Source organism: Mobula hypostoma, chromosome 1, assembly GCF_963921235.1.
Source record: "Mobula hypostoma chromosome 1, sMobHyp1.1, whole genome shotgun sequence".
Taxonomy (NCBI): domain Eukaryota; kingdom Metazoa; phylum Chordata; class Chondrichthyes; order Myliobatiformes; family Myliobatidae; genus Mobula; species Mobula hypostoma.
Window position 1 is genome coordinate 56,904,525 of NC_086097.1, and position 25,521 is coordinate 56,930,045.

At 38.4% G+C, this 25,521-nt stretch overlaps 1 protein-coding gene and 1 long non-coding RNA gene across 3 annotated transcripts in view; one reads left to right on the forward strand and one right to left on the reverse strand.

Moving 5' to 3' along the window:
• psma3 (proteasome 20S subunit alpha 3) overlaps positions 1-25,521 on the forward strand; it is a 36,781-nt gene that overhangs the window by 10,922 nt on the left and 338 nt on the right. The window contains exons 2-10 of the mRNA XM_063049585.1: positions 977-1,059; positions 1,589-1,712; positions 9,187-9,288; positions 11,616-11,689; positions 11,950-12,022; positions 14,956-15,021; positions 16,970-17,016; positions 24,914-24,981; positions 25,435-25,499. Of these exons, the coding sequence (XP_062905655.1) occupies positions 977-1,059; positions 1,589-1,712; positions 9,187-9,288; positions 11,616-11,689; positions 11,950-12,022; positions 14,956-15,021; positions 16,970-17,016; positions 24,914-24,981; positions 25,435-25,499 (702 nt within the window). The remainder of the gene's footprint in view (positions 1-976; positions 1,060-1,588; positions 1,713-9,186; positions 9,289-11,615; positions 11,690-11,949; positions 12,023-14,955; positions 15,022-16,969; positions 17,017-24,913; positions 24,982-25,434; positions 25,500-25,521) is intronic.
• The window catches only part of LOC134347247 (uncharacterized), a 67,028-nt gene that overhangs the window by 8,848 nt on the left and 32,659 nt on the right, over positions 1-25,521 (reverse strand). The gene's annotated exons all lie outside the window — the stretch shown is intronic.

Genomic DNA, 25,521 nt, shown 5'->3' on the forward strand with positions numbered 1-25,521 from the left:
GGTTGGAAACTATAAACTAGTAACCTACATGTCATTTTGTTAAAATGCTTTTGAATATAGAGTGAATACCAGATTTAACTCGCAGCCGAAAGTACATCAATGGGGTTGAGAGGGGGAGGCTGAATGGATTTCAAATAATAAAGAGATACTTAAACTAATGGAATTATTTCGGAGAAATGACAGAATAAACATAAATCAGTATCTGCCATGTAGTTGAGTTTCAAAAAGCCTGGTTTGACAGATAAAGGTATGTAAAATTGGGATTACAGCTGAATGGATAGCAATTTGGCCTAAATAGAAAGTGGACAGTAACATTAAATCATGTTGGAGAATGATTTTAAAAAGCACTATTTCGTTATGATCTTGGCACCACTGTTGAACTTACAGAAAAATGATATCAAAATATGTAGACAATACTAAACTTGGCTACTGAGGAAGAGTTATGTAATTCAATAAAATAAGTTTAGAACTGAGCAGTTAAGTAACTTTGAAGTGGTGGATTTTGGTAGGAAGAACAAGCAATGCCTTTAAGTGCAGACAGGGCGTAGAAGCAAGGAAGAAAGTGCACAAATAAAGTCTTAAAATGCAGCAAGAGTGAATGAGAGAAAATTCAGCTATTGGGAAAGATTGCATATGTTGGGACTTTTTCATTCCTACAGTAAGAGACGGATGATGTGAAAAGTCTTAAAATATTTAATTGAATAGATGAGATGATTTCCATGAGGTTAAAATCCAAACCCAGGGAAAAAGGAGATGATTTTTTTATTCATTTGTTAAATTGTGGCACCTACTAATTTAAGTAATTGAGGCACTTAGCATATAGCCTTTAGTTGAGACAGTTCATCTAAGGGAATTCTCAGTGGCCTATGTGGTTGGCTTCTGTCCTAATATTCTATGTAAACATTTTGTAATACTTGAATCTGAAGAGATCATTTTGATAGTTTGCTATACAAGTTGTTTTTTTTTTAATTTTCAGTATGATTTGTCAGCATCAACGTTTTCTCCTGATGGACGAGTTTTCCAGGTTGAATATGCAATGAAAGCTGTTGAAAACAGCAGGTAAGGAATTCTTGAGATTTAGCAACACTTTCATAAGCTTTACCAAGGGTTAGCTAATTTCAATTTTATTTCTGAGTGTTGATGTCTTGTTAGAGCATTGTTCCAATAGCGTTACTTTTTACAAGTGGCTGTTGTTATTTAACTGTGGAGAAGTGAGAGACCACATAACCAATGATGCTGTTGCTGCATATTAAATTCTGTATTTTAACCAAGAATGTGAATCTTGGAATGAATTCAATACCTAATTAACTTCAATCTTTTGGCAGTTTAATATCATTGCATCCCTGCAAAAGTTTTAAGCCACTTTGTTGTCTGCTAAATTTGATACAAGTACTTAATTATGTTCATTCCATATGATGAAAGTTGTCAAAGTCTTGATTTTCACCTTGTTAAATTTATAAATATTTGGTTGATAGATTAGAGTTGATGTTAAATTAGGAGTAATGTTTCCTTTTAAAATGAAAGAGCACACACACATTTGTGATCTCATACTTTAATCTGTTTTTGTCCTGTTTTGTTGATTGCACAGCACAGCCATTGGGATAAGATGTAAAGATGGAGTTGTCTTTGGAGTAGAGAAACTGATTCTTTCTAAACTATATGAACAGGGCGCTAACAAGCGTATTTTTAATATTGATCGTCATGTAGGAATGGTAAGATTTTTTTAAAAACTTCCTTAAAAATAGTACTTTTAATGTTGCAATAATATCCCAATGTTTCATAATGTTATTGAACAAAACATTGCCAACCAGTCACAAACAAATAATAGGGCAAATGGCTGTTGAATGAGGTTGGTCTTAAAGACTATTAAAGGAAGAATAAGCGATATATATTTTAGAGGAGAATTAAAGTGACAGGCAAAAGCATATTTATGAACAGTGCCAGAATTTTAAAATGGTGAATACTATTGAGGTTAATGTTAGCTGCACGTGTATGACAGACTGCTGGATGGTGTGCAAGACTATGGTGAAATTTGAAAGCAAGGTTCAGAATTTTGAAATGAAAAGGAGACTGGTAGGAATTGCCAAATTCAATGGTGAAGTGTGAACAAAACTTGTAGTGGATGTTTTAATTTCCTCAAGTTAACAATAGAGTAAAGCATGCCAGGCAAGAGTGTTTTCACAAATGAGGCACTGACTAGGGTTTCAGTTGCATCTGAGCTCAACAGTGTTAGGGAGATGAAAATAAATTGCCTCATTGATAGTGAGGATGAGGTTTGAAACTCAACGCAAAATGAGATATGACACAAAAATTGGTAAATTGGCTTAGTTTTAAATAATTTATGTGGAAAAGCACAATATGCATAGTTAGAGACTGAAAACATTTTGTTTTCCCAGTATATAACCTGGATGAAACGTCCTTTAATGCAGTATTGCATATTGAACAAGTTTAGCATATAAGCAATCTAGAGTTTTTGTTGATTGGCATTAGGTAACATTATGTTAGTTTGTAATGTGGAATGAAACATGGGCAACATAGTGGAATGGTTGTGGGAAAAGTAGATGTTAAGCCTACACCAAAGACAGGAACCAAAAGATTAAGCATGGCTGGAGTTGCATCTATTTTAATGCAGGGGGTATTGTAGGTAAGGCAAATAGGCTTAGAACATGGATCAGCATGTGGAATTATGATATTTTAGCCATTAGAGAGATTTGATTGCAAGAGGGGCCAGCACTGGCAGCTCAATGTTCCATGGTTCTGTTGTTTTAGATATGATAGAGAGGAGGTGGGGTGGCATTTACTAGTCAGGGAAAATGTCACGGGAGTGCCCAGAAAGGACAGATTGGAGGCCTTGTCTACTGAAGCTATATGGGGGGAACTGAGAAATAACAAAGGGATGATCATGTTAATGTGATTATATTGTAGACCATGCAATAGTCAGTGGAATTTAGAGGATCAAATTACAGTCGGCCCTCCTTATCTGTGAGGGATTGGTTCTGGAACCCCTCGCGGATACCAAAAAACGCGGATGCTCAAGTCCCATATTCAACGTGTCTAAATGCGGTGGACCTTAGGACCCAGCGGATCCCCGGACCTTATTTAAACTGTTTCAGTGCGGTGGACATTAGGACCCGGCGGCGGAGCTCTGAATCCACAGTGTTCCTGCTCATGAAAATAATCACGATCGCGATTTACAATATAGTGGAAATAATAAAGCGATCAGAAAGAGGTGAAACGCCAACAGTCATTTGAAAAGCGTTAGACTACAGTCGGTCAACGATCAGAACAATTTTAAAGGATAAAGTGAGAAAGGCCCTGCCCGATTAAAGCTACAATTATTACTAAGCAACTCAGTGGTTTAATTATTGGGTTTTGGAGTTTTGGGTTTTTGATCCTTCACATCAACCCAGCATGGATGGAGAGTGCGCTCGGGAGCGGTCTGTCACTGGATCGAACTCGGGAATTTCCGTTCCTGAGCCCAGCGCTGAAACATATAAGTGTTTTATATGCATAGAAAGGTAAAATATATACTATACTAAGACAAACGTGTGACTAACTGACACTAAATAATACCGGATATACCTGTTCTCTTACTTAGTAAGAGAACTTCCGCTTTTTTTTCAATCCCGATCCACGATAACCTACGCAGGTCCTCCCGTATACTTTAAATCATCTCTAGATTACTTATAATGCCTAATACAATGTAAATGCTATGTAAAATGGTTGTTATACTGCATTGTTTAGGGAATAATGACAAGAAAAAAAAGTCTGTACATGTTCGAACAAGAAGTTCTGGAGGAGCACTTCTGGGTTTTCTCGATTCGCGATTGGTTGAATTCGCGCGTGCAGAACTCGCAGATAAGGAGGGCCGGCTGTAGTAGAGATTGCAGACAGTTGCAAAAGATAAGATTGTGATATTAGGTGATTTTAACTTTCCACATAGACTGGGATTCTCATGTTGTAAAAGAACTGCATGGGATAGAGTTTGTCAGATGTGTTCAGGATAGTTTTTTTAATCAAAATGTAGAGATGTAGAGGTGCCAACTAGAGAGAAGGTGATACTGGATCTCCTGTTCTCTGTCTGTAGAGGAACACTTTGAATCTAGTAATCATAATTCCGAATTCCGTCATTTCAAGATAATCATAGAGAAGGATGAAACTGGTCTCAGGTTGACATCCTAAATTGGAGAATGGCCAATTTTGATGATAACAGAAAGGTTGTGGCAGGTGTGGATTGGAACAGGTTGTTTTCTGGCAAAACAATGCTTGGTAAGTGGGGAAAACTTTCAAAAATGGAATGTTGAGTAGAATCTCAAGGGCTTCTACAGATGTATTAAGACCAAAAGGATAGCAAGGGACAGAATTGGTCCACTTGAAGATCAGCGTGGTCATTTGTGGATGGAGCCGAAGGAGATGAGGGAGATCTTAAATGCTCTTCTTGCATTTGTATTTACTTGGGAGACAGACAATCTGAAGTAAAACAGCAGTGAAGTCTGGATTACAGAAAATTAGGTGCTTGATATCTTGAAGCAAATTAGAGTGGATACATCTCCAGGGCTTGACAGGGTATCCCTTTGGATCTTGTGCAGAAACTGCAGCGGCCCCTGCAGGCATACTTAAAGCATCCTTAGCTAAGGTGAGGTGCTGGAGGACTGCAGGATAGCTAATGTTATTATGTTATTCATGAAAGTCTGTAAGAATAAATCGGGAAGTTAGAGGCTGGTCAGTAGTGGGTAAATTATTGGAAAATATTCTTGGGGATAGAATATATAAGTATTTGTATAGAAGGGACTGATTAGGGGCAGTCAGCATGGCTTTGTGCATGGTACATCATATCTAACCAAACTGGAGAGTTTTTCAAGGAGGTTACCAGGAAGTTGGTGAAAGAAAGACAATGGATGTTATCGACATGGACTTTAGGAAGTCCTTTGACAAAGTTCCAAATGGGAGGCTGGTCCAGAAGGTTCATTGGCTTGGTATTCAGGATGAAGGAGTAAATTGGATTATCGGGAGAAGGCAGAGAGTGATGGTAGTTGTTGCCCCTCTGACTGGAGGCCTATTACTAGTGGTGTGCCGCAGGTATGAGTGCTGTGTCCTTCGTTGTCATCTATTTGAATGATTTGGATGGTAATGTGGCAAAATGGATCATGAATTCAGATTCTGAATCATTGGGACCTCTTTTGGGGCAAGAGTGACCTGTACAAAAAGGACAGGTTACACTTGAATCCCAGGGGGACCATTATCCTGGCAGGGAGGTTTGCTAAGGCTGTTAGGGAGAGTTTAAACTAGGATTGCTGGGGGGTGGGAACCAAACTAAAGAGGTGGAGGAAGAGGCAGTTGGCTCCAAAAATAGAGAAAGCTTAGAGACAGTGCGAGAGGGAGGATAGGTAGGTGATAGAGAAGGGACGCGCTCAGACCAGTGGTTTGAGATGTGTCTATTTTAATGCAAGGAGTATTATGAACAAAGCGGATGAGCTTAGAGCGTGGATCAGTATTTGGAGCCATGATGTTGTGGCCATTACAGAGACTTGGATGGCTCAGGGACAGGGATGGTTACTTCATGTGCCAGGCTTTAGATGTTTCAGAAAGGGCAGGAGGGGGGGGTAAAAGAGGTGGGGCGTGGCACTGTTGATCAGAGACAGTGTCATGGCTGCAAAAAAGGGGAAGACATGGAGGGATCGTCTACAGAGTCTGTGGGTGGAAGTTAGGAACAGGAAGAGGTCAGTAACTCCACTAGGTGTTTTCTTTTAAAGACCACCCAATAGTAGCAGGGACAACGAGGAGTAGATAGGGAGACAGATACAGGAAAGATGTAATAATAATAGGGTTGCCGTGGTGGGAGATTTTAATTTCCCAAATATTGATTGGCATCTCCCTGGAGCGAGGGGTTTTGATGGGATGGAGTTTGTTAGGTGTGTTCAGGGAAGGTTTCTTGACACAATATGTAGATAAGCTTACAAGAGGAGAGCCTGTACTTGATCTGGTACTGGAAAATTAACCTGGTCAGGTGTCAGATCTCTCAATGGGAGAGCATTTTGGAGATAGTGATCACAATTCTATCTCCTTTACCATAGCATTGGAGAGGGATAGGAACAGACAAGTTAGGAAAACGTTTAATTGGAGTAAGGGGAAATGCGAGTCTATCAGGCAGGAACTTGGAAGCATAAATTGAGAACAGATGTTCTCAGGGAAATGTACGGAAGAAATGTGGAAAATGTTCATGGGATATTTGCGTGGCGTTATGCATAGGTACGTTCCAAGGAGACGGAAAGGATGGTAGGGTACAGGAACCATAGTGTACAAAGGCTGTTGTAAATCTAGTCAAGAAGAAAAGAAGAGCTTACGAAAGGTTCAAAAAACTAGGTAATGACAGATATCTATAAGATTATAAGGCTAGAGGGAAGGAGTTTAAGAAAGAAATTAGAGCCAGAAGGGGCCATGAGAAGGCCTTGGCAGACAGGATTAAGGAAAACCCCAGGGCATTCTACAAGAGCAAGAGGATAAGACGTGAGAGAATAGGACCAATCAAGTGTGACAGTGGAAAAGTGTGTATGGAACTGAAGGAGAAAGCAGAGATACCTAATGAGTACTTTGCTTCAGTATTCACTACAGAAAATGATCTTGGTGATTGTAGGAATGACTTACAGCAGACTGAAAAGCTTGAGCATGTAGATATTAAGAAAGAGGATGTGCTGGAGCTTTTGGAAAGCATCAAGTTGGATAAGTCATCGGGACTGGATGAGGTGTACCCCAGGCTACTGTATGAGGTGAGGAAGGAGACTGCTGTGCCTCTGGCAATGATCTTTGCATCATCAGTGGGGACGGGAGAGGTTCTGGAGGATTGGAGGGTTGCAGATATTCTTCCATTATTCAAGAAAGGGAGTAGAGATAGCCCAGGAAATTATAGACCAGTGAGTCTTACTTCAGTGGTTGGTATGTTGATGGAGAAGATCCTGAGAGGCAGGATTTATGAACATTTGCAGAGGCATAATATGATTAGAAATAGTCAGTATGGCTTTGTGAAAGGCTGGTCGTGCCTTACGAGCCTGATTGAATTTTTTGAGGATGTGACTAAACACATTGATGAAGGTAGAGCAGTAGATGTAGTGTATATGGATTTCAGCAAGGCATTTGACAAGGTACCCCATGCAAGGCTTATTGAGAAAGTAAGGAGGCATGGGATCAAAGGGGACATTGCTTTGTGGATCCAGAACTGGCTTGCCCAACAGAAGGCAAAGAGTGGTTGTAGACGGGTCATATTCTGCATGGAGGTCAGTGACCAATGGTGTGCCTCAGGGATCTGTTCTGGGACCCCCTACTCTTTGTGATTTTTATAAATGACTTGGATGAGGAAGTGGAGAGATGGGTTATTAAATTTTTTGATGACACAAAGGTTGGGGGTGTTGTGGATAGTGTGGAGAGCTGTCAGAGGTTACAGCGGGACATTGATAGGATGCAAAACTGGACTGAGAAGTGGCAGATGGAGTTCAACCCAGGTAAGTGTGAGGTGGTTCATTTTGGTGGGTCAAACATGATGACAGAATATAGTATGAATGGTAGGACTCTTGGCAGTGTGGAGGATCTGAGGGATCTTGGGGTCCAAGTCCATAGGACACGCAAAGCTGCTGCGCAGGTTGACTCTTTGGTTAAGAAAGCGTATGGTGTATTGGCCTTCATCAATTGTGGGATTGAGTTTAGGAGCCGAGAGGTAATGTTGCAGCTATATAGGACCCTGGTCAGACCCCACTTGGAGAACTGTGCTCAGTTCTGGTCACCTCACTACGGGAAGGATGCTTGCAAGGATGTTGCCTGGATTGGGGAGCATGCCTTAAGAGAATAGGTTGAGTGAACGCGGCCTTTTTTCCTTGGAGCAACAGAGGATGAGAGGTGACCTGATAGAGGTGTATAAGATGATGAGAGGCATTGATCGTGTGGATAGTCAGATGCTTTTTCCCGGGGCTGAAATAGCCAACACGAGAGGGCACAGTTCTAAGGTGCTTGGAAGTGGGCACAAAGGAGATGTCAGGGGTAATTTTTTTACGCAGATAGTGGTGAGTGCGCGGAATGGGCTGCCAGCAACGGTGGTGGAGGTGGATACAATGGGGTCTTTTAAGAGACTCTTGGACAGGTACATGGAGCTCAGGAAAATAGAAGCTATGGGTAACACTAGGTAATTTCTAAGGTAAGAACATGTTCGGCACAGCTTTGTGGATCGAAGGGCCTCTATTGTGCTGTAAGTTTTCTATGTTTCTGTGAAATGTATGGATGACGTCAAGATTGGGGGTGTAGTGGATAGCAAGGAAGGGTACCAATGCTTTTAGTGGGAAATGGACTAGCTGGAAAAATGGGCTTAGAAGTGCCAGATGGAATTTAATGTAGACAAGTGTGAGGTGTTGCATTTTGGGAGGATAACCAGGGTAGGACATAGTAAACACAAGGGCACTGACATCTGTGGTAGAACAAAAGATTTTGGTATACATGTGCATAATTACTTGGAAGTGGTCTCATAGGTAGATAAGGTCATAAAGAGAGCTTTTGGCACATTGTCCTTCATAAATCAGACTATTGAGATTTTATGTTAAAGTTGTAGAAGATGTTGGTGAGGCCAAATTTGGAGTATTGTGTGCAGTTCTAGTCACCTTTTTATAGAAAAAATCTCAATAAGATTGAAAGAGTACAAAGGAAATTCACAAGGATGTTGATGAGACTTGAGGGTCTAAGTTATAGGAAAAAGTTGAGTAGGTTAGGATTTAATTTCCTGGAGTACAGTGGAATGTGGGGAGATTTGATAGAGGTATACAAAATTGATGGCTCTAGATAGGGTAAATGCAAGCAGGCTTTTTCTACTGAAGTTGGGTGACACTGGATTTAGAGATCATAGGTTAAGAGTGAAAGGTGAAATACTTAAGGGGAAGCTCGGGGGGAACATCTTCATTCAGAAGATGGTGTGAGTGTGGAACAAGCTGCTAGTGTAAATGGTGGATGCAGGTTCAATAGCAATGTTTAAGAGATGCTTGGATAATACATGGATGGGGAGAGTGTATGGAGTGCTATGGTCGAGGTGTGGGATGATGAAACTGTGGAATTAATTTGATATGGATTAGATGGACGAATAGCTATTTTCTGTGTTGTAGTACTGTATGATTCTAGGACCCTAAATGCTATTAATATTGCTTCATCCAACAGGCAGTAGCAGGTCTTCTGGCAGATGCACGATCTCTTACTGATATTGCAAGAGAAGAAGCTTCCAACTTTAGGTCCAATTATGGATATGATATTCCACTGAGGGTATGAGATCTACTTTGTAATGTTAGCATGGCTCTTAATTTCTCCCAGGTGAACTGCACAATTTAACACACAAAGCTTAAATATAAGTATTGAATAAACAATGTTTTCTCTCAAGTGTGCTTTAAGTCAAAGCAAGTGTTTTTACTTTCCACTAGTCCTGATCAAAATAGTTTTGGCTCAAAATATCAACTGTTCATTTCCCTGCATAAATGCTGCCTGAGTTACTGAGTTCCTCCATAACCTTGTATACGTTGCTGAAAATTTCCAGCAACACCAAAATCTCCTGTGCCTTTGTTACAGCTATGGTTGCGAGAAAAAAATTTGTGAACCCTTTGCAGTTACCTGGTTTTCTGCATTAATTACTCATAAAATGTGGTCTGATCTCCATCTAAGTCACAATAATAGAAAAAACACAATCTGCCTAAACTAACAACACACAAACTTCTTGTCAATATACTAAGTACAGCATTTAAACAGTCACGGTCTAGGTTTAAAAAAAGTATGTGAACCTCTGGAGTAATGTCTTCTACAAAAGCTATTTAGAGACAGGTGTTCCAATCAATGAGATGAGATCAGAGGTGTGGGTTGTAGAGGTGCCCTGCCCTATAAAAAAGACACAGTCACGTTACTGATAGAGCCTGCTCTTCTGAAGAAAGGTCAATTTATGTGCACCATGTCTCGATCAAAACAACTTTCAGAGAACCTTGAAAGAAGAATAGTAGAGATGCATGAAGTTGGAAAAGTGTTCATCAGTCCACAATAAGAGAAATTGTCTACAAATGAAGGAAATTTAGTACTGTTGCTGCTCTCCCTGGAAGTGGGCGTCCTGCAAAGATCACACCAAGAGCACAATATGCAATGCTGAAGGAGGTGAAAAAGAACCCAAGGGTAACAGCAAAAGACCTGCAGAAATTTCGAACTTGCTAAACTCTCTTTTCATAAGAAAAACACTGAATAAGAATGGTGTTCATGGAAGGACACCACGGAGTAAACCACTGGTCTCCAAGAAAAAAACATTGCTTCATGTCTCAAGTTTGCAAAGGACCACACCTGGATAATCCACAATGCTTCTGGGACAATGTTCTATGGACAGATGAGAAAAAAGTTGAACTTTTTGGCAGAAATGCACACCGCTATGTTTGGAGGAAAAAGGGCACTGCACACCTGCACAAAAACTTCATCCCAACTGTGAAGCTTGGTGGAAGGAGCATCAAGGTTTGGGGCTGCTTTGCTGCCTCAGGGCCTGGACAGCTTGCAATCATTGAGGGGAGCAATGAATTCAAAATTGTATCAAGACATTTTACAAGAGAATATCAGGGTAGCGGTCTGTTACCTGAAGCTTAATAGAAGTTGGATGTTGCATTGAGACAATGATCTGAAACGCAAGAGTAAATCAACAACAGAATAGTTTAAAAAGAAGAAAATTTGTGTTTTGGAATGGCCAAGTCAGAGTCCAGACATTAACCCAATTGAGGTGCTGTGGCATTTGAGGATGACTGTTCATACAAGGTATCCCAGAAATATTGATGAGCTGAAACAGTTTTGTATGGAGGAATTCCTTCTCACCATTGTGTAAGTCTGATCAGTAGCTGCGTGAAACATTTGGTGGAGGTTGTTGCTGTTAAAGGAGGTTCAAACAGTTATTAAATACAAGGGTTCATGTACTTTTTCTAGCCTGGACTGTGGACGATTAAACAATGTGATCAATACAAACATGAAAAGTACAATTGTTTGTGTGTTATTAGTTTGGGCAGATTGTGACTTGGACGAAGATCAGACCACATGTTATGAGTAGTTAATGCAGAAAACCAGGTAATTGCAAAGGTTTCACAATCTTTTTCTTGCAACAGTATATAGAGAATTTTTGCATGTACTTTTGGTACAAAAACATAAATGCTGAGTGGTTATTGAACTGTTTTCCAGTTTTGAAATGCATTAGTTATGTTAAGTACCTAATTTGCCTGAGAAATGAAGAATATATATATATATTTTATAAAGACAATTTTGCTTGTCATTTGTGAAATAAAAGATTGGACTTGCATATCTCTCATCTCCCGCCAAAATGATACTCTGAAAATTAGACTGGAATGGAATGGGACATAAAGTCCAGATCTTGAAGTATAAATATTGTATTGAAATCTGAAATAGTGCTAAAAACTGTTTAATCATTCTAATTTAAAGCAAAAATGAGTATCAGTGCATTGTACTGGGTATTTGAAAATAGTTTGAGAGGTCTGTCCTCAGGAATTAGGTACTTGGGCTGATTTGGAACACTGTATTGTAATCTTATACTTCAATTTTATTAAAAGATTACTCTTTCTTTAAAGCATCTGGCAGACAGAGTAGCAATGTACGTCCACGCTTACACGTTATATAGTGCAGTGAGGCCGTTTGGAAGCAGGTAATTTTAATATATGTTTCCATTAAGTGTAATTTTATCTTCTGTTCATATAGTTGATTTAAGCCACTGATTGTATCATTGTGTGGGAGAGTGGGGAATATGGGCCAACAGCTGTAATATTGTTTTGAAATATGGGATGTTTGATAAATACAGAAATGCATACTTAACTGTACAAAAATACTTCAACTATAATTAGATCATTTAAATCAAGTTGAAAATCTTTGACCAAAATTTATTCCAAGATGTTTTTCTCTTTATAGTTTTATTATGGGGTCTTATGACAAGGATGATGGTGCTCAGATGTACATGATTGACCCTTCAGGGGTGTCCCATGTAAGTGTCTCCAATTGCATATATAAAAAAAGTACAGCTTTCAATATAAACCAATGCCAGGAAAGCAAGTAGATATTATGGTAGTTTTGCATAGCGATGTACAACCAATAGAGCAGCCATGTGCATTTTTGAAAATTTCCTGTATTTGACATGTTTAAGAACTTCAATCTACAACTTGCACCTTTTGATTTAAAACATGTTCAGTATTGACCTGCATTTTGCCATTTAAAGTAGGTGTAATTAAACTTACTCATTTCAGAACATTGGGGGTTTTGTTAGCATTACTACAAGCAGCATCAAATTTGTAGTGTAAATTCATCCTAAAATTGGGTATACTTTTGGTATGGTGTCTCTGAACTGAGGTGATAGTTGAGAGTCAACTACACCAGTGGATTTGGAGTTAGAAATAGGCCAGACCAGGGAAGGATGGCAAATTTCCATCCTTGAAAGATGCAAGTGAACCCCAAATAGATTGTTAACAATCCAGTAGTTTCATAATTATTGTAACAGAAACTAGGTTTTTGAGTTCCATATTTATTTGAATTTGGACCCCTTAGTTGGTGGGATTTGAACTTGTGCATCCTGATTAGTGGTGCAGTTTTTAAGGTGTTGGTGTAGTTATTTTACCACTATTTCAAGAGATAAACCAACTATACTTATTTTGTGTATTTGGTTAAAAAGTTCCAAAGAGGACAAACATCTGGGGAAGATTCTCATCTCTATGCTGAATGTCGTATGAGACACATGTCCTATGGAGACACTGACCTTTATTTTGAGAAAGCCTTTTTAAGGAAAATATCAAGATCAGTTTGCTTAATCTCTCCTTGATGAGGCAGATTCCAACTTGGGGATCTAACTGGTGTGCCTTCTTTACATTATCACAAGCTTATTCTTTCTTCACAACCAAGCAAAGGTCTTAAGTCCTGCCATAAGTGCAGCAAGACTTCTTTACAAAATTTTGTGCAATAAAGGGCTTCATACAGATTAGCTTTTTAGTTGTTTTCGGGACATGGAAGTTAACCTTCAGCAGTTTGTATATAAAGACACCAGGTCCCTCATTACACAAGCATTTTTCAATCCTTTGCTACTTAAAAACTCTCTTTATATTTTACAAACAAAATGGACACCTCACACTTTTCTGCATTAAATTCCATTTGTCATGAGCTCGCCACTTTTACTTAGCTTGTCCACAATCTCTTAAAGCCCTCTGCACCCTTCTCTCAATCTACAGTAGCCTCAGCTTAGTATCATCAACAAACTTGGATACATTACATTTGGTTCCTTCATCCAAATACCAATATGGATTCAACCCGTCAGATCTATGCCAGATTCCAACAGGGCAATCCCATTAGTGCTCTTTCCTGGTACCCTCACAACTTACTCTTTCTCACATTTTCAACTCCATTGATTCTGTTTTGTCACTTCAAAGTACCTTCATTATCAACGTATGTATACAGAATACAGTCTGTGTTTCCTGCTGCAGCCCATGGGGAAAATATGCCAACTCTATGCAGATTGAACCTGGGTTCTTGAAGTTGAGGCAGTAGCACTAGTATACCACCCATTTGTTGAATATGTTTCCCTTTCATAAATACATGCTGACTCTTCCCTACCCTATTATTATTTCCTGTATGCCCTGTAATCACTTTCAGCATTTTCACTAGTATCTTCAGGGAAGTTGATCTATAGTTCATAAGGTTATAAGAACATGCAAACTCCTGACATGTAGTTCCATGTTTTCTATGCCCTTTTAAAAAAAAAATTGACTGTTTCTAAAGTATGGGAGCCATTCTAGAATCTATAGAGTTTTGGAAATTGATATCTGTGTATTCACTATCTATGTATCTACCCTTTTCAATTTCCAAGTACTCTTTTTTTAAATACTGATTTCATTCATCTCTGGATTCATTTTGAGCTTATTGTTCTGTATTACATTTCTGGGACACCATTATGTTTATGAAGCACTTTATCCTATATTATTTTCTTTTAGTTTATTATTGTATGCCCAAAAAGAGCAAGCAGATGTCTGGTTCAATAGTGCAGCCAGAGTTTGATAAGGGCAGTAGCAATGTATTATCCCTGCAAGTGGCCAAAGTGCTAGATCTTCCCATTCACTTTCTCTTTCACCTTGATTCAGGGTCCCAGACAGTCCTTCCAGGTGAGGTAACACTTCAGCTGCAAATCTGCTGGGATCGACTATTGTATCCGGTGTTCCTGATGTAGTATCTTCTGCATTGGTGAAACCCATGAAGTTGAGGGACCACTTGGTCGAGTACCTCTGCTCCATCTGCCAAAAGCGGAACTTTCCTTTCACGTTCCAACATGTCGGTCCATGGCCTCCTCTTGTGCCACGAAGAGGCCACCCTCAGGGTGGAGGAGCAACTGTTGTATTCTGTCTCAGTAGCTTGCAACCTGATGGCATGAATATCGATTCCTCCTTCTGGTTTAAAAAAAAATTCCCCCCCCCCCTTCTTCTATTCCCCACTCTGGCTTCTTACCTCTTCTCACCTGTCTATCCCCTCCTGGTGCTCTTCCATCTCTCCTACCAGATTGTTTCCTCTCCAGTCATTTACCTTACTTGTCCACCAGGCTTCACCTATCACCTTATACCTATCCTTCTTCCCCTTCTCCCACCTTTATGTTGTGGCATCTTCCCCCTTCGTTTCCAGTCCTGAAGAAGGGTTTCAGCCCGAAGCATTGACTGTTCATTTCCATGGATGCTGCCTGACTTGCTGAGTTCCTTCAGCATGTTGTGTGTGTGTGTGTGTGTGTGTAACAATTTATTAACCTGATGGAGCACTTTAAAACCTGTACATTCAAGATATTGTAAGGTGCTATAAATTATAAACACTTTTGTCCTTGTGATTTCCTTTTAAAAGGTACCGTGCATGAAAACTGAAATGTTGTAACTAAAATGTTTATTGTTTCCACAGGGTTACTGGGGATGCGCAATTGGAAAAGCAAAAGAAGCAGCAAAAACAGAAATTGAGAAGTTGCAGGTATGCCAGAGATTTTGAATGAGTATAATCTTAGGGTAGAGGAACAAACTATCATATACAGTAATGATTTTGTTATTGAGTGACTGATCTGACAAGTAACTGAAGAACTGATACTGTTGAATATCTAAAATGTTTTTAACATGTGACACTGTACCTACTAGATCTGTTGCGTTGTGGAGCCAGAGACTCCAATTCGTGTTCTGACCTTGGGTGCTGTCTGTGTGGAGTTTGTATGTTCTCCTTTGACCCTATGAATTTCTAGGTGCTCTGATTTTCTTCCACATCTCAAAGGTGAGCAGGTTGGTAGGTTAATAGGCCACTAAATTATCTGGGTGAGAGGTAAACTCTTGGGGATGGAGAGTTAATGAGAATATAAAAAACAATTAAAGTAGGATTATTGTAAATGTAAATTATTGTAAATTGTTTTATTGTAAATGGGTTGTTTCTGTTTAGTGTGGACATAATGGGTTGATGGACTGGTTTCTATGTTGCATCTGACCTTTGTTTCTTTTTTTTTAAAAATGACAAATCAGAATGCTGAATCAGTTTTACTGATATCACATTAAGCCTTTGAAACTAAAGCAAATCTGAAATTTCTGTGCATGTGTCTGAAAATCTGGTACTTAATGGTGGGCTTGGAACATTTAAATCTGTCAACGAAGCTCAGCCCTCCTGGTTGGCCTGAAGCAGCTTTTGAAACTCTAGTGGTCTCCATTCCCATTGAAACTGAGATTTAGATTCCAAAGTTGGGTGCAAGTTACTTGCTAAAATTGTTTTACTTTATTTTAAGGTTTTTAATTGTTTGTATCATAGTTAAAATATGAAAATGTTATTTATAAATGATATTTAAAAATAGTAAAATAGTTCACAACTTTTACAGCTCACAAAGCTCCACACCTAGCTTTACTGGCATTTGGTGATGGCAGGATTCTGTTTGCAATGCAAAGGCCACCAAGTCAATCCGTTCAGATCCAGCAGGTTCATTGGGCAGAGTCAAACTATGAAGCAGTGACTCCAGGCATTAGAAACAGACCACTACAATTAGACCTTTAATAATAATACATAGTGTTCTTGGATTCTCTTTTTAAAAATATTACAGAATTCACAAGTTTAATACAGTACGTCATTGGGAGAGATACTGCTACTAAATTACTTGGATTTGCAATGTTATGCAAATATCATGCAACAAGTACTAGATATGTAATTTTGAAAACTAAAGTTTTACCATTCATCAATTATATATAATTGTGTTAAAATATTAATTAAGAACAATTTTAGATAGTTCCCTCAATATCCTTGAAAAGTTAAGTACAGATAAACCTTCTGTGAGAGTAATCAAATTACACAATTTTGCTATCAGGATGTATGTTATGGAAAAATCTAATTTGATTTTTTTTTGAAGGATACTCTGTCAATTTGTAATAAATTGCTTATGTATGTCAAGTCAGTATACCTTCTGCAAGCTGATGGTTTATTACTAGATTTAAGTCAAATCAAAACATTTCACATTAGAAACACTTAATAATATGGCTTCAAGGTGGAGGATGAAGTATGTTGGTGTCTGGGTTGAATTATCGCTTGACTGCTTCATACAAAGATTATTTTTATTTATCTTTTTATTTAGAGATATTGCACAGTAATAGGCCTTGTTGGCCCAGCGAGCCCGTGCTGCCTAATGACACCCATGTGACCAAATAACCTACTAACCTGTACATCTTTGGAATATTAGAAGGAAACTGGAGCACCCAGAGGAAACCCATGCAGTAATGGGGAGAATGTACAAACTCCTTCCAGACAGCAGCAGAATTGAACCTGTTGCTGTAATCACTTTATGCTAACCACTACACTGCTATGCCACCCTAACTGGACTTGTTTTGGAATGTACTGAAAATCAATGACTATCAACTGCTCACTAGAAATAAAAATTACTTTTCTCAATTGATTTTAGATGAAAGATATGACTTGCAGAGAAGTGGTTAAAGAAGTTGCAAAAATGTAAGTTTGTATTTCAGCCATTCTTAAGAAACTGCATAGACACTTTCTGATTTACCTGCAATAGAAAGCTGATTTTTTTTAATTCACGTGTAGGCTTGGCTGGTGCAGATGTACATCTTATTATGTTGTGTGAGGTGTCAACTATGAATTGATCCTTTTTCACAATTTCTGTGCAGAGGTGAAGCAGAGACATGGAGTGTGAAGTTTGTCTCTCAAATGGGTCATAATTGGCTGATATCAGTATATTGGGAATAATAGGTATAAGGCCAGGTTCTCTTTGGCAATCCCTTGTAGCAGAATAAAAAATTGTTCGCCTCTCATGGTATAACATCACTCCATGTGCATATTAAATATACTGTATATCACCAGTGTTTGAAATGGCCTGAAGTTTTTAACGCTTAAACAGTCTTTTAAACATTGCTATTGTACCTGCTTCTACACCTCCCCTCACAACATGCTCCAGGCACCTATTACTTTTTAGAACATAAACATGGATAGACCATTCAGCTCACAATGTTATGTCAATCTTGATGCTGATTTATACTATATGTCCTCCTCCTTTGTATCATCTATATCTCTCCATTCTCTTCATATTCATGTGTCAATCTAAAATAGTTAAGTTCCACCAAACTTCCTAATTTGACTACCATCCCTGGTAACCTATTCCAGATATTTACCATTCTCTAGGATTTAACAAAAACTTGCCCCTCACATCACCTTTAAACTTCTCCCCCAAAGTTCTAAGTATGTATACTATATACAAAGTTCAAAGTAATTTATTAAGTACGTATACTATATACAACCTTGAGATTCATCCTCTTGCAGGCAGCCATAAAACAAAGAAACACAAAAAACATTTTAAAAAATCCACGCAACAAAGATAGTTAAAACATCCAATGTGTGAAAAAACTAAATTGTGCAAACAATAAAAAAGTAGACAAATAATATACAGAAAATAAACTGCAGAAAGTGAGTCCACAGCCACAGAGCCAGTTCACTGCTGAGATAAGTGCTGACCGTTGAAGGCCACAGCTGCAGAGTCTGTTCAGCACGGAAGCGAATAAACCTCATGAAGTAGTGAGCTGAACACTAGTTTGTCCTTTACCCTTGGCTTTGATACCTTGATCTTTTTAATCTGGCTTGACACATAAATCGACCAAACATTGGTTCGATTCTTGCTGTCAGGCCTGGGCCCCAGCACTTCGATCTGCCCCAAGTTTGCTCCAGCAAGCCTACAATCCTTAAAGGTGTGTTCTTAGGTGTCTGATGTTTTTGTCCTGCAGAAAAGTTTCTAACTGTCTATGCCTCTCATAATTTAAAAAAAACTCCCCTCAGCCGATGACACTCTAAGGCAGGGCTTCCCAACATTTTTTTTCGCCATGGATCAACACCATTAAGCAAGGGGTCAGTGGGCCCTAGATTGGGAAGCCCTGTTTTAAGGGGAATAATCCAAATTTATGCAATCTGTCCTTGAAGCCCACAACCTCTAATCTAGCCAGCATCCTTGTAAACCTCTTCTGCACCCTCTCCACCCCCTTGCTATAATGGGGCAACCAGTACTGCACACTATACTCCAAGTATGATCTAGCTAAAATTTTATTTAGCTGCAGCATAACTACCAAACTTTAATGCTGAACATTCCTACCTACCAGTGAAGGCAAGCATTCCATATCCGTATGCTTTCTTTACCAACTTGTCCACTTGCATAGCCACTTGCAGTGAACTATGGACCTGGACCCCAGGATTCATCTGTGCCTCGATGCTATTAAGACACCTACTATTAAATGTATACTTTCTCCTTCAGTTTGACCTCTCAAAGTGCAACAATGCACACTTGCCGAGCTTTAACTCCATCTACCACTTCTCTGGGAATTGCAAGATGATTTCTTCTATCTGATGTTCAGCTGGAGATCAAAATAGTACTGTAATAAGGACTATAAGCTACAATTTATTTATGTACATAAGACAATATTACTTTTGAAGATGTTTTCCTTTTGGCATTGAGATCCATAATAGATTTAAGTGACACTCACAACACGCTGGAGGAACTCAGCAGGTTGGGCAGCATCCGTGGAAAAGATTGGTCGACGTTTCGGGCTGGAACCGTCTGCCATAGATTTAAGTGACTTGAGCTTCACTCTTGAAATTGAGCAAAAGACAGCAAACTAAATCACTTCCTCTCACATTAAAAATCATCGTTTCCCAAAACAAACTAAGGCTAGCTTTTCAGATGGCAGATGCTTTTGTGTAATCTAAAAGCACCTACTGTTTGACTGAAGATCAGTTTTAACAATGTGCGTTCAATTTTATCTGATGCCCTGGGGAACCCGGCTGATTTTCTCCTCATCACTCCTTCCCCCCCCCGCCCCAACTTTAGAATTATGTTTGATTTGCTGCAGCTCTTCAGTCTAGTATTCAAGTTTGTGATTTTTCTGGAAAATCTGTATAATGTAGTCAGTACTATGGTTGAATACAGGCTAAATTGTCAGGATTGAAGTAGAATAAGTTACCTGATTAAAGAGAGAGATTACTAAGTCAAAGAGCAAAAGCTCAGTAATGTTATCCTTTCCCCTAAAATATCTAGGTTATAACTCTCCCAGGCATAAATTCATGTGTTCATCTCTGCCATTAAAAACTTACCATTAAAAAATCACTTGTTTATTGGTGGATGACTATCTACAGTACCCAAATTAGAAGCATGATAATTTGGCACAGGAGGCACTGGTTATAAATTGAATAAACAGGTCAGTCCTATGCCTGCACAGCTGCTACAGAATGAATTTGTGGGCTGGTTTAGAGGATCTCTACTACACGTAGTAAATTCATAGATGCTACTATCTACATTTTGCTTAAGAACTAGCTGGTGCTTCCCTTGAGTGATTATCTTGGTCTAGTGGTCTTATTACCAGAAAGAAGCAGTTCTTGAAGCTGTAAGATTTCAGACTTCTGTACCTCTTGCCCCATGGTAGCTGCAAAATAGATGATGTAGCCCTGATGGTGGGGATCTTTGGGTGTTGCCTTGTGGCAACATGTCCTGTGGATACTAGTGATGGTGGGGAGGTGTTGGGCCAAGTCCACTACTCTCTGCAGCTTTTATGTTCCTGCACCTTGGAATTGCCTGTCCACACCATAGTGCAATCAGTCAGGATACTTTCAGCAGTACAACTATAGTGGTTTGTTAATATTGTCCAACTTTTCATCCAACCTTGAAGGTGATATCAATTATCCCTAGACCCTACTAGTAAAGCCTCTGTTTTTTGTTTTAAGACTTTAATATTCTTAAGTGACCAGAATGGAATGCATTACTATAGTTGTAGCTGTATCTGTTTGCACAGGTTCGTGCTGACTTCCCTATTTTTGAACTCTACCTTCACCTGGATACCTCCATACACTTTATTAACCACCATACAACCTTCCACTATGATGCAATTTCCATTTAGTTCTGGTCCTGCAGACTTTATAGAAAGTATGCTTTTCAATCTACTCAATCTCACTTAACATTGCATTAAATTTAATCTAATAATTGCCTGTGCACATTTAGTAGTTGTCATCCTGCAGTTTACTACTGTCACTATTAAAGTTTTGCCTTTCACAAATTGTTTTACTCTCCCTCCCTGCACCAACCAATCCAATCTGGTATTAAAAGGCCTTGGTTTCAGGGAATATAATGTACCATCATGTTAAGAACAGTTTGTCCCTATTGTTTCTTATTATGCTGTATCTCAGTGGTTACTCATTTTGGCAACCATCACCCTGCATATTCATCAGTGTATAATGGTCTCAAAAAGCTCACCACAGGCAATATTTTTCAAACTTGTTGGTGTAGCAAACCTACACACCTGGTTCCACCACGAGGATCCTTGTAGTTGCACTACAGTAGAAGCATAATCAGTTAAGTGACTAGGGCATGCTCAGTGAAGCAAAAAAAAATACTGAGCATTTTTGGGGCCACGAGTGTTTAGCTTGTCAGTAATGCCGCTGTCTGTTTATAGTAAATACTTAGTGGTAATAGAAAATACTGGAAATGGCAGAGCTATGTAAATGAAAACCTGGATGACACAGTAGATGCTATGAAATCCCAGCATTTCATATTTTCAGCACCTGTATTTTGCTTTTGTATTTTCTAATGAGTGCATAGAGCAGCCTTTCTCAACCTTCTTGACCTGGAGGAACCCTTTGAATAACTTTCAGGTCTCTGGGAACCCCTGCGGTTTAAATAAATAAACAAATAAACAAATAAAAAATAATACAATACCTACAGCTCACGGTACGTTAGTGTGGTCAGTCAGCTTGGAGATACAATAATCCAAAAATAATTGTCAATGCTGTTTGAATAGAGAATGAATTTTTAGCCAACCTTTCTTGGAAAAAACAGTTAAGCTTATCTTACCTTTCTTGAAATTAATCTCTTTCTTTCCCTTTCATACATTTTAGAAACTTATAAGGCAAACATAATAAATTTCTGTTAAATGACTGGCTTAAGCCAAAATGGGATTTAATTTTTCTAACGGTAAGCTCGGTAGATTTAATTTAAATAAAGGTTGTAAATTGATTTTAATTAATGCTGTTTACATGAAAATTTATTGACAATGTTGAATAGTAAAGCTACTAAAAACCATAAGCCAAATCAGTATGAATAAAAATATAGCCTAAGTTAATTTTATGCAAAGTTTTGAAAAAACGTTTTCTTACTAAGTGACATGATAGGCTCAAATGTAGCCTAGCATGTGAAACCTGTGTTTGGATTTTACTGCACAAATACTCAATTCTGGGTCAGACTTGAGTTAAGCACACATGAGTTCTACCTTTTTCTGAAATGAGACAATGTATATCCTTGCTCCTTATGCTTGTTAAACAAGAAAAAAATTGCTCACAGATGTAAGAGGTTGAAAATTGCAGCTACATGTTCATTGCTTTCCTATGAATGGCAGGATACTCTTCTTTCAGAGAAATCCAGAACTTCTCCAGGAGCAGGTCAGTAAATCTCATCTGGAGTGTACATTCAGACTGCAGCTCACAAAGTTCTTCCTGTTCAAAATCAAGTTCTCAGGCTGAGCAGAAGATTCAGAAAAAGGGTCCCTCACCCAGTCATACACTTGTGTTGAAAGGGAGGGAAAATACTGATGAATCTTGTTTTGCAGTTCTTCCATGTGGCTTTCAATAAGACTCAAGACTTTCTGATATCCTTCCTCACTCTCAAGGCCAAACAGCAGTGGAAACATTTCAAGATTTCCCTTTGCAACATGATTTTTCTGAAGATTCAGTTTCCTTTTAAATCCAAGAATCTTGTCAAGCCAAGTCACTTTTTTTTGTCATTTCGACCATAACTGCTGGTACAGTACACAGTAAAAATGAGACGTTTTTCAGGACCATGATGCTACATGAACAATACAAAAACTACACTGAACTACGTAAAACAACACAAAACTACAGTAGACTACAGACCTACACAGGACTGCATAAAGTGCACAAAACAGTGAAGGCATTAAAATAAATAATAAACAAGACAATATGCACAGTAGAGGGCAGAAGATTGGTGTCAGTGCAGGCTCTGGGTATTGAGGAGTCTGATGACTTGGGAGAAGAAACTGTTACATAGTCTGGTCGTGAGAGTCCGAGTACTTGAAGTCAAAACATTTTCTCCAGGCCTTGCAGAGATTGTTCAACTGGCTCATATGATGAATAATGTCTGCTAAGTAGGCTAGTTTCTGCAGCCATTTTTCATCTTCAGACTAGCAAAATCTGGCCTACTATTTTCTTGAAAGTACTCCTGGAATTCAACTTTCAACTCAAACACTCTGTTGAGAACTCTACCTCTGCTAAGCCACTGGATTTCTGTATGTAGCAAGAGATTGGTGTACTCTTTGTCCATGTCTTCATTCAGTTTTTTAAACATTCTCGATTGAACTGGTATTTGTTTAATAAAGTTAACCAATTTTGCAGCATCATCCAGAACCTTTTTTTTCATTTCATCTCCCAAGACTTTTTAATGTCAGCACTTCTCCGTGAACAAACAGTTTGTTGTGGCAATGTCAGAATTTTTTTTTAACAGGAGAAATAAAACTCACATGAAATCAACCATTGATGGGGCAGTTCCTCCAAGACAGACCTATTGTTTCCAGATATGAAAACAAAACGTTAAACATATCTTGGCCTTTGCTTGTTTTGGGCAGTTCTTTGCAACAGAAAAAGTTTTCTTTAATTTCATCATCATTTATAAATCCTACAAATGCTACAACATGACATTTCTTGGTGAAATCTGTTGACTCATCAACCTGGATAGAGAAGCTGTTGTTCTTCGGTGTATCACACATAACCTCTTCAACATCATGTGACGCCATTAATACATCGACTTATCCCACTGTTTGAGAGTGAAACCTTTTCAATTTCTTGTACTGCATCTTGTCCTTGCATTTTACCCACAATAATTTTACGTAGGCATTATTAGGTTCCCACCAACCATGTGACTTTTCCTTTTCTGTGTAATAAGTTGCTTTCTGCTTTTCTTTTACTGACTGTGACTTTATTAATAAAAACTTTACTCTATTAGAGATTCCAATAGCTGTTTAAAATAATCAGCACTTCTACGTGTCATATGGCTGTGATTTGTAGTTAAGTGTCTTTTACAATTTTGCTGGAGCCATTGCTGCATTTGTATGTTAATTGCCACAGACTAGGCACAATGGAATAGGATAATGGATCACCAGTGCATGTAAAAACCTGTCGATAGGTAGTTTATCAGTAAATAATCAGCTTGTAAGTAAAGACGGACTATTTTTGTGTCCATTGTTGCACTAGTGCAGTGAAATGACTCATAAGATTGTAATTTTTTACCATTAACATCAGCAGAATTGTTCATAGGCCGAGGCCTAGAATCCTCCTCTTAAAAAATCACCACATTGGACCGCCTTTAGAATGACTATTTCCTACTACACCGGTTGAGTTTGTTCGCTCTTTTAAGTCCGGAAGTTGGGGGAGGTAATTTGGGACTCAACCAAATAAACATAGTTCTACTGCACACTGCCATACTGGGCTGAGAGATCTCTAATGAGATTGCTAACGGGGCTGCTCGGTCACTGCCCACCACTGTTGTTTTGAACTTGGCACAACACTCAATGTTAGCACTCACAATTTTTTTTTTAAAAATCATGATCTCTCGTGGAACTCCAGGGTTCCACAAAGCCCTGGTTGAGAAACCCTGGCATAGAGATTAAAATTGCTCAGTAAAGGAAATGAAATCTCTTGCTAATGAAGGAGAGGTTGTAAAGATAATGAACAGTTTAGAATTCTGCACCTATTTTTGTGTTAAAACTGCTTTACACCCCATCATAACATTTCTGCTTTACAAAGAATGTTATTTTAAGCAGTGTTTTTTTAGATTGAGATTTAACTGCTAAATCCAGAAAATTGTTTGATCTTGCAGTTGTTTAATCTCAGTTGATCCAGCAGATGGAGCACTTGCTAATTTGTTCAGACATGTCAGTGGCGCCACGGGTGCTTGTGGCTGAGATTAGAGTTTTCACAATGCATTTCTGTAAGTGAAATTTAAGTACTTGGGGATGTATGATTAGCACCACCACTGTCTATAACAACAAGTTTGACACCATGATTTTTTTTAACTTCATTTGATGATGAAGATGATTGAAAGTATGTCTGGGACAAAAATCAATTTTAGGACTAATTTTTAAAATGTACTGTAAGTTTTCAACGTATTTAAAACTTATCTGGATAAATACATGGATTGAAGAGGTTTAGAGGGCTGTGAGCCATATTCAAACAGATGGGACTAACTTGTTGGGCACCACAGCTGCATGAATGAGTTGGGTGGAAAACTATGTTGTTTGATGAAACTTTATGCAAATACACTAATTTAAATTTTTTTTTATCTTATCTTCAGAATCTACATTGTCCATGATGAAGTAAAGGATAAATCTTTTGAGTTGGAGCTCAGCTGGGTTGGAGAAAGTAATGTAGTTTTCTTAATTCAATCTTTGTAAATTAATAATACTCATTTTGAGTATTCATGTTTAAAACATTAAACACATTTCGAGTTTGGTTCACCAAATGCACAGAGTGACTCTGCATATAATTTTATCCAATCTTTAAGTCTTTAACTTAATTTATATTTTGGAGTCATTTGAGCAATTTTGTCACTGTACCAGATTAAAGAACTTGCTGCCTTGTAGTACAAGTTCAAATTGATGAGAAGTTTGGATTGTTTTTTGTCAATGCATACACTCTTCAAAGGTCAGAACGTTTACAAACTTAATTCACATGGAACTGGCTTATTTACATGCTTAAAGGCAAAGTGGAATTCATGAATAGCCTCATGTATTATACCAATGATGATTGAATTCAGCAGTATACCTCTGCATATATACTGAATTGTAAAATATATTATTCTTATTTGTTTTGCAGTTACAAATGGCCGGCATGAACTTGTACCTAAAGATATAAAGGAGGAAGCAGAAAAATATGCCAAAGTAATTTCAAATATTATTCTTA